General features: G+C 39.0%; 1 protein-coding gene across 2 annotated transcripts; it reads left to right on the top strand.

The window, feature by feature from the left end:
* The first annotated feature begins 1,753 nt into the window (after window positions 1-1,753).
* LOC308141994 (uncharacterized protein) lies at window positions 1,754-15,625 on the top strand. Of its 2 annotated transcripts, none has more exons than XM_080512278.1 (3): window positions 1,754-1,807; window positions 13,275-13,364; window positions 14,004-15,625. In XM_080512278.1, exons 1-3 carry the CDS (start codon window positions 1,760-1,762, stop codon window positions 14,310-14,312), a joined length of 447 nt encoding a protein of 148 aa, XP_080368404.1. In that variant the 5' UTR covers window positions 1,754-1,759; the 3' UTR covers window positions 14,313-15,625. The 2 variants fall into 2 exon arrangements, with proteins under 2 accessions (XP_080368404.1, XP_080368403.1); XM_080512277.1 differs by lacking the exon at window positions 1,754-1,807 and adding an exon at window positions 2,360-2,519.
* The last annotated feature ends 616 nt before the right edge of the window (window positions 15,626-16,241 follow it).

Raw genomic sequence — 16,241 nt, 5'->3', positions numbered from 1 at the left:
TGCATCATGGCAGAGCTACAGCACACATTTCTATGTATTTTGCACCAGAAATTACATTAAAATCGGCTCCATGTTGAGATTGCAGTCATTGTCAGTAGTAATTGTTTGGCTTTATGAAAACACAAGCATTTTTATAATGAATACTTTGCACCAAAACAAAGAAAAACTTTAGAGTTTATATGAAAGGTTATGAAAGGCAGTATTTTACCAAACTAGCTGACTCGTGACGAAGTTGTACCGCATGTGGCCCCTGAACTAAAAAGGGTTTGACACCCCTGTGTTAAGTCGTCATGAGGCATTGAAACATGAGGCCAATCAAAATGACTACTTTAGGAACACAACAGTCTGAATGTGGATATAAGAAAAGCGGTGGTTCCATCATTTGAAGGCTGTAGGTCAGATGAATAAACCCTGAAAGCAGTGGGTAAAGTGACAGATTAATGAGCCGCCCTGACTTCCACTGAAGTAAAGTGCATTTTAACAGCTGGTTGTGGACTCAGTATCCACTACGGGAGACAGATTACGATGTGCAGACAATTTGTGGAAGTACTATTGATAGGGTCGGTGTTGGCCGGGGACGTCTTTATCTCTGAAGACTGCTTGATGAGAAGAGCTTACACACATGCACTTGCACACACACGCACGCACACACACACACACACACACACACACACACACACACACACACACACACACACACACACACACACACACACACACACACACACACACACACACACACACACACACACACACACACACACACACATCCGAAGATACAAACTCATCCCCTCAATTTACCAACTGATATCCCTCTCGCACCAGTCACGTTAAGAGAGATATTTGACAGGTAATCAATGAGCCAGTCGATCAGGTTTATTTATTTCTATTTCCCGTAACAGCAGACGGTGGGATCCTTGTCAGGTTCCCGGCTGCAGGGTCATTAAATGAACATACAGATGGATGGTATGCTTCGGACACAAAGTCGATATATAACATGGGACTGCTTTCAACACATATCAGATAAAATACACACGTAGCAGCTACGGGATGGGATGTCTTCACTTGAGATACTGCTTCCATAGATGTAATGTCAATCATTACATACAGAGACGTTCCAAAGTGATAAGCAATGTGGGCTTGAAGCTGTAAGGAGGGCTGTCACTATTATGCGTATCATTGACAATATGATGGAACCCACACTCAAAAAACGGACTCAAGCCACTCTTAAAATGAACACATTAAACATTAATTCACTGGATAATACTATATTAAGTACAACCCAAACCTAAAAAGAACTATTCACTGTAAAGTAAATTCTTTTTGTTTGTTCAGCCGATCTTTGAGGTGACACATTTATATTTTATTTGACTGAAGAATATACATTTATTTTGGCAGCATCCGAAAAAGTGTATTCAATGTAACCTAAAATATTTTCATTAAATGAGCCCCTCTTAGATGCAAACACATTAATCATTCATTTGCTTAAAGAAAACATATGATTTTGTTAATAACCAAATAGTGTTAATCCGTGTAACCAAAACGTTTTTCATTATCAATCAGGCTAAACACATTCACACATAGTTTGCCTAACAAACATTAAATACTTTTCATGAAAACCTAAATAGATTAAATAATTCTAACCTAAACTACGTTCATATGTGAGTCTTTGGACATGCCCCAACACATTTAAAAAAGATTTGGCGAGGAGGGCGGGATTTGAATTTTCACTTCCAGGAGTTCACCAGCCATTTTGACCATGTGCGTCGTTGGACTCGGTTGGCAGTCAAGGCTAGATGTCCAAATGGTAAGTTTTCTTTTTTTATGAACGAATATGCAAATGTATTTAGCATTATGAAAACTCATATACTCGTTGTGCAAGAGTAGCCTAATTGTCTCGCTCGCGGTAAGACGCTTTCTGTTGATAATTTACCTCAGGCTGCATAGAAACTAAACTTTTCAAACAAGCAAGTCAAGCTAATCATTCCAGATTTTGGATGTAAGCAAGACGAGGTCTGTCTTGAAGGTGTATATCAGGGCACACATTTGGACAGACGCTTTAGCTGCTCATTGTTTTAGTGTTCAGCTAAAATCATTAGCCAGCCGTTTGCTCAAACTCAAGTTTTTCGCCTGCGGCTCGCGCAGTAAATTGAGTCAGTCAAAGATATTCGCCGTTCACGTGAATCGTGAAGATCTGTCATCAGAAAAAATAATAATAATAATAAGGGGAGAGGGGGTTTATGGCGTGTGACGCTTAAATGCACTGGCTGAGGCTTGTAAAATGTTCACTGGTGCTGTTGCGCCAAATATGCCATTTCTCCGTGGCTGCAGCCGGAGGAGCCTCCAGCTCCAGGCTGCGTGAGCCCCGCTGCCCCGCGTGCGCTCGCTCACTTCACCTGGGCAGCGCTACAGCCGCCCGCATGAGCCGGCTGACTGTAGCTCGTCTACTCGCTAACCCCGCTCCAAAAGACCCACCACTGAGGGCGATGAACCGCACGAGACATCGCGCTGACGCTGAGGTGAAAGTTATTCCGCTGTATGGGCTTTTACTGCTTTTCACTTCGTAGCTAACGGTAGCGGCTAATGTAGCAGTATACAACAGAGTTACACCGACACAGTGCGCAACTCTGCACAAAACTAATCCAAGTTTTGTGATGACTGTAGTTTTCATATTTGACAATAGCCGCGTGAAACATTAGAGGATCTACAAGCTAAAACATGCAAAGCTAACGGATAGCTACATTTACTGTGAGGCTAAATCCTATGGCTAAATTGACAGGGCAAGTGCCCGTGGTTCTGCGCGCGCTCTGCGCTCGTTACCGCGGTTGCGGTTAGTGAGAAGAGGGCTGACACCCTCAGGTGGACCGTGTGGTCAGCGAGGAGATGGCTGACCTCTCCGGGTGGACCGTGTGGTCATTGGGTGCTCACGGATATGTTTCTGCTGATCAGAGATGTGAACGTTGGCAAGTTTACCAAAACTGAACGTGTCTAGAAAGACTTGCAACTATATGTCAAACCATTTGTAAACTTTTAGTAGCCTACTGTAGCCATAAAAAAAAAACTGATTTTATGACCATTTTATTCTTAAGCGTATCTATATTCCTATAAATAATCAATAAAAGTTTAAAATCTATATTTAGAAATCGGCCCATAAAGTGTCACCTTTTTTACTATGTAGGCTACGTGTTTGCATGTCTGTTAACTATATTTCATTTTACCTTTCTTTTTTCTGTATGTGCTGCATGAGCTAAAAGAAGGTTTTTGTTTTGCAGATCTCTCCTGCCGTGTACAAGTACAAGTATAATTGTAAACTTTCATCCCAGTAAAAGCTCTGTAAAGGTAAGTCATGATTTGTGTTTGGCAGATGCATCACACTTTGATCTACATTGACGTTTGAACAATGTTAATTTCTGTTCAATCACAAATTGAAATTATTCCTGGACCAATTGGGCCATAATTAAGCCCACAAATGCCATTTAAAGGATTAATATTTAAATAAACAAATAATAAAATGCAAATTACGTTATTATGGTCACAATGCATTCAATTCCATACTTTGTTACAATGCTTACAGCATAACAACTACTACTTACACATTAAATATATGAAAGTATGCATGTCAACAAATTACTAGACTATGGCCTTGCAAAAACTATAATGCTGTTGCCAATTGGATTTTTGTGTTTGATTTGACGAACATGATGTTAGCTGTAGTTATTGTCTGTTCTTTTTAATTTTAGCCTTTAACTTCTTGTGAATAATGGTACACCAAAAATGTTGATGTGGACCTGTAAAGAGTGTAGTTCAGAACTTGCCAGTAGGTACTTGAAACTAAATAGATGGGCATACAGTCCTTAAATACTTAGTTGTGCTCAAAAGTTTACAGACAGAAATTTAGATATATATTTTTTTCAAAGAATATGAAATATAACACTTTTTTTTTCACTCATACTTAGTGGTTGTGTAAAGCCATTTATGGTGAAACAACCAAGGCTATTTTTAAATTATAATTAAAAAATAAAGCCAAAATGAACCTGATCAAAAGTTCATGATCAAGAAGAATGGGCCACTTTACCATTACTGTAGATTATATACAGAACCTCATCCACAACTACTACAAAAGAGTCCAAGCTGTCATTGATGTTAAAGGGGAAATACATGGTATTAGGAACTGGGGTGTGTTAGATCAGAGTCATTTTAGTACTGTCTTTTTTCATTAGAATTAAAAAATAGCAAACTCTGTTGTTTCAACACAGATGACTTCACACAACCACTAACTATGAGTGTAATCACACTCATGTGTTATTCAAAATATTTAAAACATTTTTTTTTAAAATTCTGGCAGGACATGTAAACTTTCAAGCAAACCTGTAAGTGATGCATGTCGCATTATTTGGACACATTTGTTTCCTAAACTTATTGTAAATGCCAAACAATTAGGTCTACTACACGTTTTGTATGTTTACTAGCCATAGCATTTTTGAATTTATACTTATTGCCAAATTAATGGAAGCCTAATTTGTCAATAGAAGTATTCTGCATATTTTTTTAAACTGTTGGTGATGCCTTGGCTGATCTCCACCAAACTATAGGCTGTACTGTTAAACCAGTGCAATAAATGTATACTAAGACTAGACCAGGTGATGACACTGTAGTGATTCTCAATGCACAACTCCATGTAGCAAAAGTCCCTAGACTGATGCGTCAACATTTACTGTACTACTGCATAATTGTCTTTTTAATAACATTAGCAATGCTGCCAAAATACTGGAATAGGCCACTGTTTTTACATACTGAGATATGTTCTTACCTGAGCTTAGACGAGTTCATTTGTACCTGTCTGATCTTCACCCGTGCCTTCAGTCACGTAGACACAGCACAGACGGCGTTAGCATTTAGCCTCTCCCTCTCTCCACTATAGCTCCAAACGAGGTGGAAGATGGAAGCTACCAAGCTCTTCCACGTTTTCCCTATTTAATGTAACACTTCACGTAAGTGAAATGTTCCACTACAAAGTATAATTACATAAAATTAAACAATGTGGATTTTCTAAGCGGATAAAAGGGGAACTATATTTTAAGGCGTAATAATACCAGGAGTACTTAAGCATCCGCACAGTAAAGTGAAGATATTACTGCATGGATGTCGAACTACTCCTGATATTATTACGCCCTCTTTATCCGCTTAGAAAATCCACATTGTTTAATTGTGTGTAATTATATTTTGTAGTGGAACACTTCACGTAACCATATTTGAATAGGGAAAACATGGAAGAGCTTGGTAGCTTCTATCTTGACCTGTTTTGGAGCTATAGAGGAGAGAGGGAGAGGCTAAATGCTAACGCCGTCTGTGCTGTGTTTACGTGACTGAGGACACGCGTGAAGACCATACAGGTAAAAATGAACTCGCCTTAGCTAAGAGCATATCTCAGTATGTAAAAACGGTGGCCTATTCCTTTAAACTTTTGACTTTCAATGGTCACATTTAATTACATTTTGTTTTACCTTTTTTTCTGTATGTGCTGCATGAGCTAAAAGAGGGTTTTTGTTTTGCAGATCTCCCCTGCCGTGTACAGGTACAAAGCTCATCTCAGTAAAAGCTCTGTAAAGGTAATTCATGATTTGTGTTTGCCAGATGCATCACACCTTGATGTACAATAACAAAGTTAATTTCAGTTCAATCACAAATTGAAATTATTCCTGGACATATTGGGCCAAAATTAAGGCCACAAATGCTATTTAAAAGGGGCTAGATGCAAAGTTAGCCATTTTATACTCACTACTGCCACCTCAGGTCATACGTGTAACTGCACCTTGTATATTAAGCTCGTGCATGACGGCACTTTGAACCCAAATCAACACCTTTTTGTGAGTGAGGGGCAGGATTTTAGAGGCAGTTGTGGTGAACAGGTCTGAGCTCATTCTGAACACTATGACATTGTTGGAACATGTAGGGGGAGGAAAATGCATAATTTTAGCATTGTTATAATGTTTAAATAAACAAATTATAAAATTATGGTCTACAATACATTAAATGACATACTTTTTTACAATGTTACCAGCATAACAACTACTACTTACACATTAAATTGAAAGCATGCATGTCAATTTATTAGTCTATGGCCTTGCAAAAACTGTAATGCTGTTGCCAAGTGGATTTTGTGTTTGATTTGACGAACGTGATATTATTATTATCTGTACTTATTGTCTGTCTTCTTTTTTTAGGCTGTCCCCTCTTGTCGCGCCAAGTTACCAAGCTACTTTTTGCCAACATCTTTGTGAGTAATGGTACACCAAAAAATGTTGAGATGTGGACCTGTAAAGAGTGTAGTTCAGAGCTTGCCACCAGGTACTTGCTGTTGAAACATTTTAGACAGGCCCATGGTCATGTTCGTGGTAGTCAGCGATTTCCATGTCCATACTCTGATTGCCCATGTACATTTAAATCATGGACAACGTTACAAAATCACGTTTACAAAGGGCATGCTCAAGATCAATCTAAAAAGGCTTCAGACACATCAACATTTCAATGTCACGTGTGCTCGTGCAAAGAACTCCCAACAGAAAGAAACTTTTTCCAGCACATATACACACATCTTAGACAATATCAAAATGTTCCTTGTGTTTTTCAAGGATGTACCTTTGAAACAAACATCTACAGCACTTTCAAGACGCATAAAAACAGAAAGCACAACAAATATTCAGCCACAGACTTCAAAGCTCAAGTTTTGACGACAAGCAGTCAGTTAGAAGAAGCAGATGTGCCAGGTGATCCAGAAGTTGAACCAATTGCGGCCATAGATTTTGATGAGTGTTCTGTTGAGGATACTGAACTTCACTCACCGGTTATTATTGAAGAAAAAATTGCTTGCATTCTTTTAAAGTTGGAAAATGTTCATCACATTCCAAAGGCAGTTGTTGATGAGATCCTTTCTGAGATTCACTTCATATTAAGTTCTGATTCTGTGCCTGTCACTAAAGCTGCAGTTTATGAAGTGTTCCAGTGTCACAAACTGCAAGTTGATGATTCATTTGTCAATGATCTTGCCTCTGTTATATGCCAAGCCAATCCATTGGTCAAAGCAATTGCAAAAGATGGGCCTTTAGCTACGGCACACAAACGTAAACAGTACTACAAATGTCATTTTGGTGTTGTTGAGCCTGTCGAGTACATATTAGATGCGCCAAAAAACAAGACATTTCAATACGTGCCTCTTTTAGTCTCTCTACAACAGTTGCTGAATCATCGTGATGTTCTTGCATATATTGAAAATCCGAAGAAAGATTGCACAGTCACTTGGCCTCAAAACTACAGAACTATAAAAGATGGAAAGTATTACCAACAAAACATGTTCTTGTCATTTGAAGGGTGGAGAATCGCATTACATATGTATGTAGACGACTTCGAAGTCTGCAACCCACTTGGCACATCTCGCAAGAAACACAAGGTCTGTGCTGTCTATTGGGTTTTGGGTAGTTTGCCCCCAGGTTCTACTTCAAAACTGACGTCTATCCAGTTAGCCCTGCTTTGTAAATCTAATGACTTGAAGGTTTATGGTTATGAAAAGGTTTTTGAGCCTCTTTTGCAAGATTTGACTCAGTTAGAGCAGCAGGGTGTTTTCATTCCCCTCCTTGGTCAGTTTGTAAAAGGCACAGTCCAGTGTGTAATAGCTGACAATCTTGCAGCCCATGGGATTGGTGGATTTGTCGAAAGTTTTTCTGCAGGATCTATATGCAGATTTTGTACAGGAGATAAGTCTGAATTTCAGACTAAAGATGTCATGTCTGGTTCATTTCAACTTAGAACTAAAGATGTCCACGATGTGCATGTTAAGTCTGCCCAAGATGACAAAACCATTTTCTGTGGTGTCAAAAGACCGTGTATTTTTACAAAGTACCTGTCACACTTTAATGTTTGTACTGGCTATCCTCCAGATCTTCTCCACGATCTGTTTGAGGGCATTGTGCCAGTTGAACTTGCGCATTGTATTGGCATGTTGATTTCAAAGAAGTACTTGTGCCTAAATCAACTCAACACATTAATACAGACATTTCCATTTAAATGGGGGGACAAAACTAATAGGCCGAATGCAATACCTCCGTCATTTATGTCAAACAAAAGTATTGGTGGCAACGCTCATGAAAATTGGACATTGTTAAGAATGCTCCCTTTGATTGTTGGACAGTATGTGCCTGAAAGTGAGCCAGTATGGCTAGTAATCCTTGATCTGAAAGACATAGTTGAGTTGGCGGTGTCCCCCGTACATTCAGATGAGACTATTGCGTATCTGGAGGCGAAAATCTCGGATCACAGACAGCGCTATCTTGAGCTATTCCCAAATGTAAAACTCGTTCCTAAACATCATTTTGTCGAACACTACCCCGAAATGATCCGTTGCTTCGGGCCTCTAATTTATCTCTGGACAATGAGATTCGAGGCTAAGCACAGCTTTTTTAAACAGGTTGCACGGCATTCTAACTGCTTTAAGAACATGCTTTCTTCATTAGCTACTAAACATCAGTTCATGCTTGCCTTCCATACACATGCTTCCATTAGACAATCAGCCATAGATGTCACAGATGTGTCAGTTATGCCTGTTCATGTCTTGGCTGCGGGAATAGGGAATGCTCTTAAACAAAGATACCCAGATATGACTGAGATAAGAATGGCAAAACATGTGCATTGCAGTGGTATCCACTATAGTGAGGGGATGCACATTGTTCATGGCACTGCTGATGGTCTGCCTAAATTTCACAAGATCCTCAAGCTATGCATTCTTAATAGCCAGTTATGTTTTCTGGTAGAAGCTGAGTGTGTCTGGTATAGGGAACATTTTGGTGCATTTCAACTTACTTCCACAACCACATCAGAGGTTGGCTTCATTGAGCTTGGTAACTTGGTCGACCCACATCCTCTATATGACTATATGGTTGGGAGCATGCGCATGTTGATGTTGAAAAGATTCGTCATTGTTGAAGGTTTGTACGTTTTTTTAAATGGGTGTGGGGGCTTAGAAAACAATACAATTTTCTCAGTGGGGTATGAAATGTGGTCTACCTTAAACATGTTTTTCCTGTTTTGAGAAATTAAACGTTCTATATAACTCTAGATAAAGAAAATACTTGGTATTAATCAAATATATTTGACAAAGTTCAGTCATTAAAATAAAAATTGGGATACAAATAATAAATATTAAGCAATTACATTTCATCGGGGTCTATTATCTTCTAAAAAAAACTCGCATTACAGAGTCAGTCTATCCAGGACTTTGTGATGTTGCACTTGCAACGTCTCTGAAACTTGGAATGCGCGCGTTCAAAGGGCCTATCTTACCGGCCTTAGTTAGAGACTAGAGTTGCTGCTGGTCACGGAGATGTCCCTGAGACTTCCCCCGGAGATAAGGCGAGTCTCCAGGTAACCTCTGTGAAAATCAACCGGTTCAATGTTAGCTGTGATGTCCCCGCAATGTCTCCTAGACATGTCGGCTACAAAGGAGATCTCAAAGAGTCGTGTGGAGTGTCTTTGAGATCTCCTTGATATCCGAAGGGTCTGGGGGACATTGGGGGGGACATCACAGAGCGGTCTCACAGGTTTATGATAACAAATAGTATTCACAGCATTGTCGCAACTGCTTGAGACCGCGTAGACCTCTTCAAGGTCATGCAGAGACTTTTTCAAGTCTCCATGTGGTCTCCGCTGAAATCGAAAGTTGATGATCATTTTCACCGAGATTACCTGGAGACTCGCCTTATGATAAGTCTCTGGAACATCTCCTTGAGCAGATCAGTCTCCAGGCCTTGATATGGGCCCTTTAGCTTTGTGCTTCTTATTAGAGTATATACTTGCCAAACATTGTATGTTGACTTTTACTGTTCTTTAATAATGAAAGAATTTCATTTTGTTTTCTTGTCAATTGTTTATTTTCTAGATTAAAGGACTGTGATGGCGTCTCCGGCCGTTCTGAGGGTCCTATTTGGAGATGAGTCAGACTCCAGAAAAATGACTCTACAGTCAGGAATTCCTGGGACAACCGAAGAGCTTTACGAAATTATTCAAAAAGATTTTCAAGTGCAAAGACCTTTTAGAATCCAGTATATGGACACAGACTTAGATGCATTTATAAACTTGGATTCAATGTTAGAAATCAGCTCCAAGGCCACAATAAAAGTGGCGTATTTACCTCCCGAGGATGCCTTAATCACGCTGTACCCTGTGGAACCAACAAACGCACCAGATCCAGTATTGACATCAACGCCCTGCACTTCAAGACCTGAAACTCCAGTTTCCTCCCTTGTTTCATCCTGCAGCGATGACACTATCATTTTACAAACTCCCCATTCATCACCAGAATCGAGAATGACCTGGCCTCGAGTGTTCGTCATCCCAAAATTTCCATATGAGGCGGAACTTGAACTGCGGCAAAAAAATTCAGAGTTCGCAACAACTGGAAAATACTTCACCCCAGGTCCTAAGCTAAAGACAGCGATCCTTGATGGCCTTGCTCAAGGAATGGTGAAATTCACCAAATATCCCCAAGGATTTCATTGTGAGGAAGTAGCTGAAGCCTTAGTAAGAGCCCATCCTTGTCTGGGACAGCTAGGCACCCAGAAAGGTTTCTGTGGATGGAAGCAATCGCTGAAATATAAGATGCAAAACTACAGAACCACACTTAGTCAACTTGGAGATCTGGAAATCCGCGTGAACTCCCTAAAACACAAGCGTGAGGGAAAAGGAAAAGCAGCAGCCAAGATAAAAAAACCACGGAAAGCAGAGGTGAATTACATCCCTCTCTATCCACAAGGTGAAAATGCTGACACCTTAGAGAGTGAAAGAGTCGCCTTAATATCAGAAGCCAAAAAAAGTGACAATGAAGGTGTCATCAAGGCAAAAATGGAAAAGACCTTCTCGCATAGACGCCTGGAGATTGTGGAACAAAAACCAAGGATTGCAGAAGTCAAGGACAGATGGCCTTCCCTGTTTACACCAAATGGAGTGAGTACATGAGTATCCTATGTAGAATCGTGAACTAATGCAGAACTGACAGCTGAACCATGACTCAACCAGGATTAAAAAGAAAGGGCTGAACCTGTTTAATTGCTTGACTATAATAGCCAAAATGCACTGTGTAATTCTGTATGAAACACGCCAGTAATTGAGATTTGTTTAAAAAAAAAAAAAAGGGTTAAAATCAATGTGATTAAACATTTTCATGGTTTGAAGGATGGTTTCCCGTCGCTAGTTACGTGTGGTAATTCCGCATTTTACAAATGTGTTATTACATTTGTGCCTTCGTCATTTTTGTGATTACTGAATATTCCCTTTCTTTTCTTTCTCTCTTTTTTCAAGGTAAATGACGAATTTGTACGGATCACGACAAAGCCGCTCGTCTCAAAGTTTCTCTCCCAGTTGGATCACTTTTCTGAGAAGCTCATCAGCATATTTAAGCCCAAGGGAGGAGCCAAAGGTCTGAAAATCCGCCGACTTCTAGAACAAATTGAAGAGGTAAGTGAGAACCGATGTATTTAAAGGGACTATATCACGCTATTTTAGCCATACGAAAGTGAACTATAGGCAGTAGTAGAAATAGAAATGTCGCAGCTATAAGTTACTTTACAATGCAGTTGACATCTGCAACCCAGCTTCATAAATGGCTAACACTATGTCTATCTTTCTATCTGTGTATCTTTCTCTATCTGTCTCTCTCGCTCTCTCTGTCTCTATCTGTCTGTCTCTCACTATCTGTCTCTCTCTATCTGTATGTGTATCTCTTTCTCTATCTCTCTATTGCTATCTCTCTATCTGTCTCTATCTCTCTATTGCTATCTCTTTCTCTATCTCTATCTCTCTATTGCTATCTCTCTATCTGTCTCTATCTCTCTATTGCTATCTCTTTCTCTATCTCTATCTCTCTATTGCTATCTCTCTATCTGTCTCTATCTCTCTATTGCTATCTCTTTCTCTATCTCTATCTCTCTATTGCTATCTCTCTATCTGTCTCTATCTCTCTTGCTATCTCTCTATCTGTCTCTATCTCTCTATTGCTATCTCTCTATCTGTCTCTATCTCTCTATTGCTATCTCTCTATCTGTCTCTATCTCTCTATTGCTATCTCTCTGTCTCTATCTCTCTATTGCTATCTCTCTGTCTCTATCTCTCTATTGCTATCTCTCTGTCTCTATCTCTCTATTGCTATCTTTCTATTGCTATCTCTCTATCTGTCTCTATCCCTCTATTGCTATCTCTCTGTCTCTATCTCTCTATTGCTATCTCTCTGTCTCTATCTCTCTATTGCTATCTCTCTGTCTCTATCTCTCTATTGCTATCTCTCTGTCTCTATCTCTCTATTGCTATCTCTCTATTGCTATCTCTCTATCTGTATCTATCTCTCTATTGCTATCTCTCTGTCTCTATCTCTCTATTGCTATCTCTCTATTGCTATCTCTCTATCTGTATCTATCTCTCTATTGCGATCTCTCTGTCTCTATCTCTCTATTGCTATCTCTCTATCTGTATCTCTCTCTCTATTGCTATCTCTCTGTCTCTATCTCTCTATTGCTATCTCTCTATTGCTATCTCTCTATCTGTATCTATCTCTCTATTGCGATCTCTCTGTCTCTATCTCTCTATTGCTATCTCTCTATCTGTCTCTTTCTCTCTATTTATATTGCTATCTCTATCTCTCTATCTGTATCTCTATCTCTCTCTAGCTTCTGAATTGGTCTGTCAGTTAGGAAGGAGTTAGGGAAAGGAGCCTCAATGCTAACTATCATAGCTACTTTAGTATAGGGACCTCTGGTCCTAACTAACTGGTGATTATGAGCTATGTATGTGCCATCCCATAAGCCACTGCGCCAATCAATAACACAATAGTTCTGCACATGCAGAGCAACACCATGCTGCTCCACCCAATGTTTCCACGATACATTGGGAAGCTGTTGGCTGACAGAAGTACGCATTTGTAGGAACAGCAAAAGGCATTCTATATTGTTGTCCACCTCATAATCTTTACTTATTCAAATGAAAAAAGAATTGGCACTCAAAACCTCAGGTTAGCGGAAGTAATCCAAAGTACAGGGTTGTACTTCGGAATTAAAAATGAAACTTTGAAAAGCTTGTACAGTGAGTGAGAAGGCCTAATCACCCCAGTGTTAGGACTTCTAGCCAAAGCTGATTACTTGACCTCAAAACTGATTTGTGACATCTCCTGAAAAGCATTTTTGTTGATGGTGAAAATTTAATTGAATATATGAATGTACAATCATGTGTATTTGCAGGAGGACATCGATGTGAAGCGCGAGTGCCTACTTAAAAGCCTGATTGTCTACTTGAATGAGGATCCGAAGTCAGTGTTCAAGGATTATGGGGTTAGTGTCTCGCCATACTCACCAGTGTTCCTCTGTGTTCTGTTTCAGCTGTGTTTGTGTCTAATTGGCGCCAAAAGGCATCCATAATTTAGGCTAGCTGACATAAAAAAATACTAGGCTTGGTGTAACAGGTAACTGGATATGCAATCTATCATATATATAAACACTTTATAAACATAAAGTGTTTATATATACTCTATAAACAGTTTATGCAGTCAGTTTTAAACTTAAACTATTACTCTTTTTTTCCCCAATGAAATCATAAACTATAGTTTAAATATTTTATTATTTTTGTCTAAAGACCCATTATAGACTTTATTATAATAGTACTAATAATACATTTTATGTAGAAGCGCCTTTCCCGAACACCCAAGGACACTGTAAAAACATTAAAAACAAGAGCAACAGAATAAAACGGTACAAACGATTGAGAAGGTGAGCGAATAGCTAGGTGGTGTAGGACTGTCTGAACAGGTGAGTTTTGAGTTTGGATTTGAAGAGTGGCAGGGAGTCTATGGTACGGAGGTCAGAGGGGAGAGAGTTCCAGAGCTGGGGAGCATAGCGGCTCCCTAGAGCAGATTTTAGTCAATCAATTATGGTGGTAGAGATGTAAATATGTAAATTTTTGTTTTATTTCAGATTGATGAGGTGGAGGACGCTGAAAACGATGTGGAGACCACCATGATGGGCATCTTTGTCTTCAGGAGGGCCCAACATGGGTTTGCTGATGATGTCTGGATCATTGTTGAAGGTGTCAAGGTCATCAGTCGGGCTGGAAGTGTCATCATGGCATTCATCATCTTGTTTGGACTGATCTATGCCCTTGATCTAAGCTACCCAGGCAATCTCAAACACACGTTTGAGTTTGTTCAGAAAGTTATCATGCACATGGATGGACATAGGCTGAACAGCAAAATTCAGCAACTCAAAATGAAGATGTTCCAGTAATGGAGGTCCACTCTTTGTGTTTTGTGAACACTTTGTTTAGAAGTTCTTTGAAAATCTGATTACTTGGACAGATTGATTTAGAGTTGATGTGAAATACTTTCAAAATCTCAAATGCACAAACCTATGTTATTATGATTTGTTATAAAATATTTTGTTAATTGTGCTCATTTTATACTTGTTCAAGAGCAGTGAAAATTTAAGGGAGAGTGTACAATTTGTGGAAATTTTAATATAATGACTGTATGGTTTTACAGTGATTATAGAGCTCAACATTCCTATCCACTTCTGATCACATGCTGGGGTCCCGAAAGAAAACATCTGATTCTTATTTCGCACTAATTTTTAGAAAATTCTAATGTTTAAGAGTCTAAAAGCACAGCGCCGGCTAATCCGCTCTGTGCTAGTATTTTTGAAAGAACATAAAAAAAGAAAAGAATGGGACTTTTTTTTTTCTGGATCCCAACATGTGACTAGAGGTCTGCAGGCTTGTTGCACGGTTTGGCTATGCTAGTTCCTCTGTCCTGAAATTGTGAGTGCCAGTACTTACGGTCTGTATTCTTTTCCTGGAGTAATAATCATATTTTCTAAAGATTACGTGGTGGGCAGTGAGTTCCCGGCAGATCATTTACTGTGTGTTCAAATCTTGATGCAACAAGTTCAGAGGAAACACCTGTGATCATAAAGGATTGATAGTTTGTCTTGAAGCTAAAGGCTAAGATGCTATATACTATTTCAAATTGTATAATGCATGAAATTAATGTTAGCCTTTAGCTTCAAGACAAACTCACTGATCCTTATAAACATAAACGTCTCCTCTACGGAAATATTTACACTGTACAGCAACTCGTTAACCTGCAGGAAGTGATCATCTACCAGGAACTCACTGTCCACCACAGAATCTATAGGAAATATGATGATTCGAACGAGTCGTACTAGCGCCCACAACTTCAGCTCAGAGCAACTAGCGTAGCCACATTGTGCAACAAGCCAAATTGTTAATAGGGTTTGGACATGAGCAACGTTGTTAATTATCAGTCAAATGTATGTAACAACTCTGAGGTTGAGATTGTGACTTGGGCATTGATACTAGTTCTGAGCTATCCTGATAAAAATGCCGTCATGGGGATTCTCGCTCCATTTAACGCTGACTGTTTTATTATCAGCTTTTTCAGAATACAGTTTTAAAGTAAAGTTTTAACTTGTACAAAGAAATAAATCTTTTACAACAAATATTGTAGTCTGGATCAAATTTGTATGCTTTATTTAGAATGAAAACCTTTGAGTTGAACAACCACAAATTATAATAATACATTTAGAATATAACAATAGCTTTCGATATAATTATTAAAAATGGCTTGACCAAACTCATTTATATTTCTTTACATAAAAACCTTTTAGTTGAGCTATTAATTGCTAAAAATTGATTGCCCAAACCAATTTCATTTTTTTTACGTGAAAGCCTTTCCTTTTAGTCAACCAAATGAAGAAATATACTTCTGGACAAACTAAACAATATTAACATATACAGAAAAACTTGGTTTGAGTTGAGTTGAAATATATTTTTTGGATGGAACTTCTGCCCACAATTAAATTGAGTTAGTCCAATGAATCATTTTTTTGAGTGCATTTACCTTGACCCTGACGGTAACAGTATGTTGGGAATCCAGAATTGTCAAAGGAGGCCTCTTCGAGACAGCAACATCATGATGTGAGAGCCTGACAATAAGTAGGGAATCTGTAAAAAGGCTCCCTGGTGAATATAAAACACGTTAAACGTTAACCACACAGCTTTCATTCTCCGCCGATCCTCTATACCATTTCCATCATGGGGCGAGAACAGAGAGAAAAATACAAACACTCACATTCACACCTGGCTGGAGTCTAATCTAGGACCAGGGAAATGTCATATTTTACTCAAAATCTTATTTG

This window comes from Blennius ocellaris (assembly GCF_963422515.1).
Source record: "Blennius ocellaris genome assembly, chromosome: 2".
In the NCBI taxonomy this organism is placed as follows: Eukaryota; Metazoa; Chordata; class Actinopteri; order Blenniiformes; family Blenniidae; genus Blennius; species Blennius ocellaris.
The sequence above is the reverse complement of the archived record's forward strand: the minus strand, read 5'-3'. Positions and strand labels throughout refer to the sequence as shown.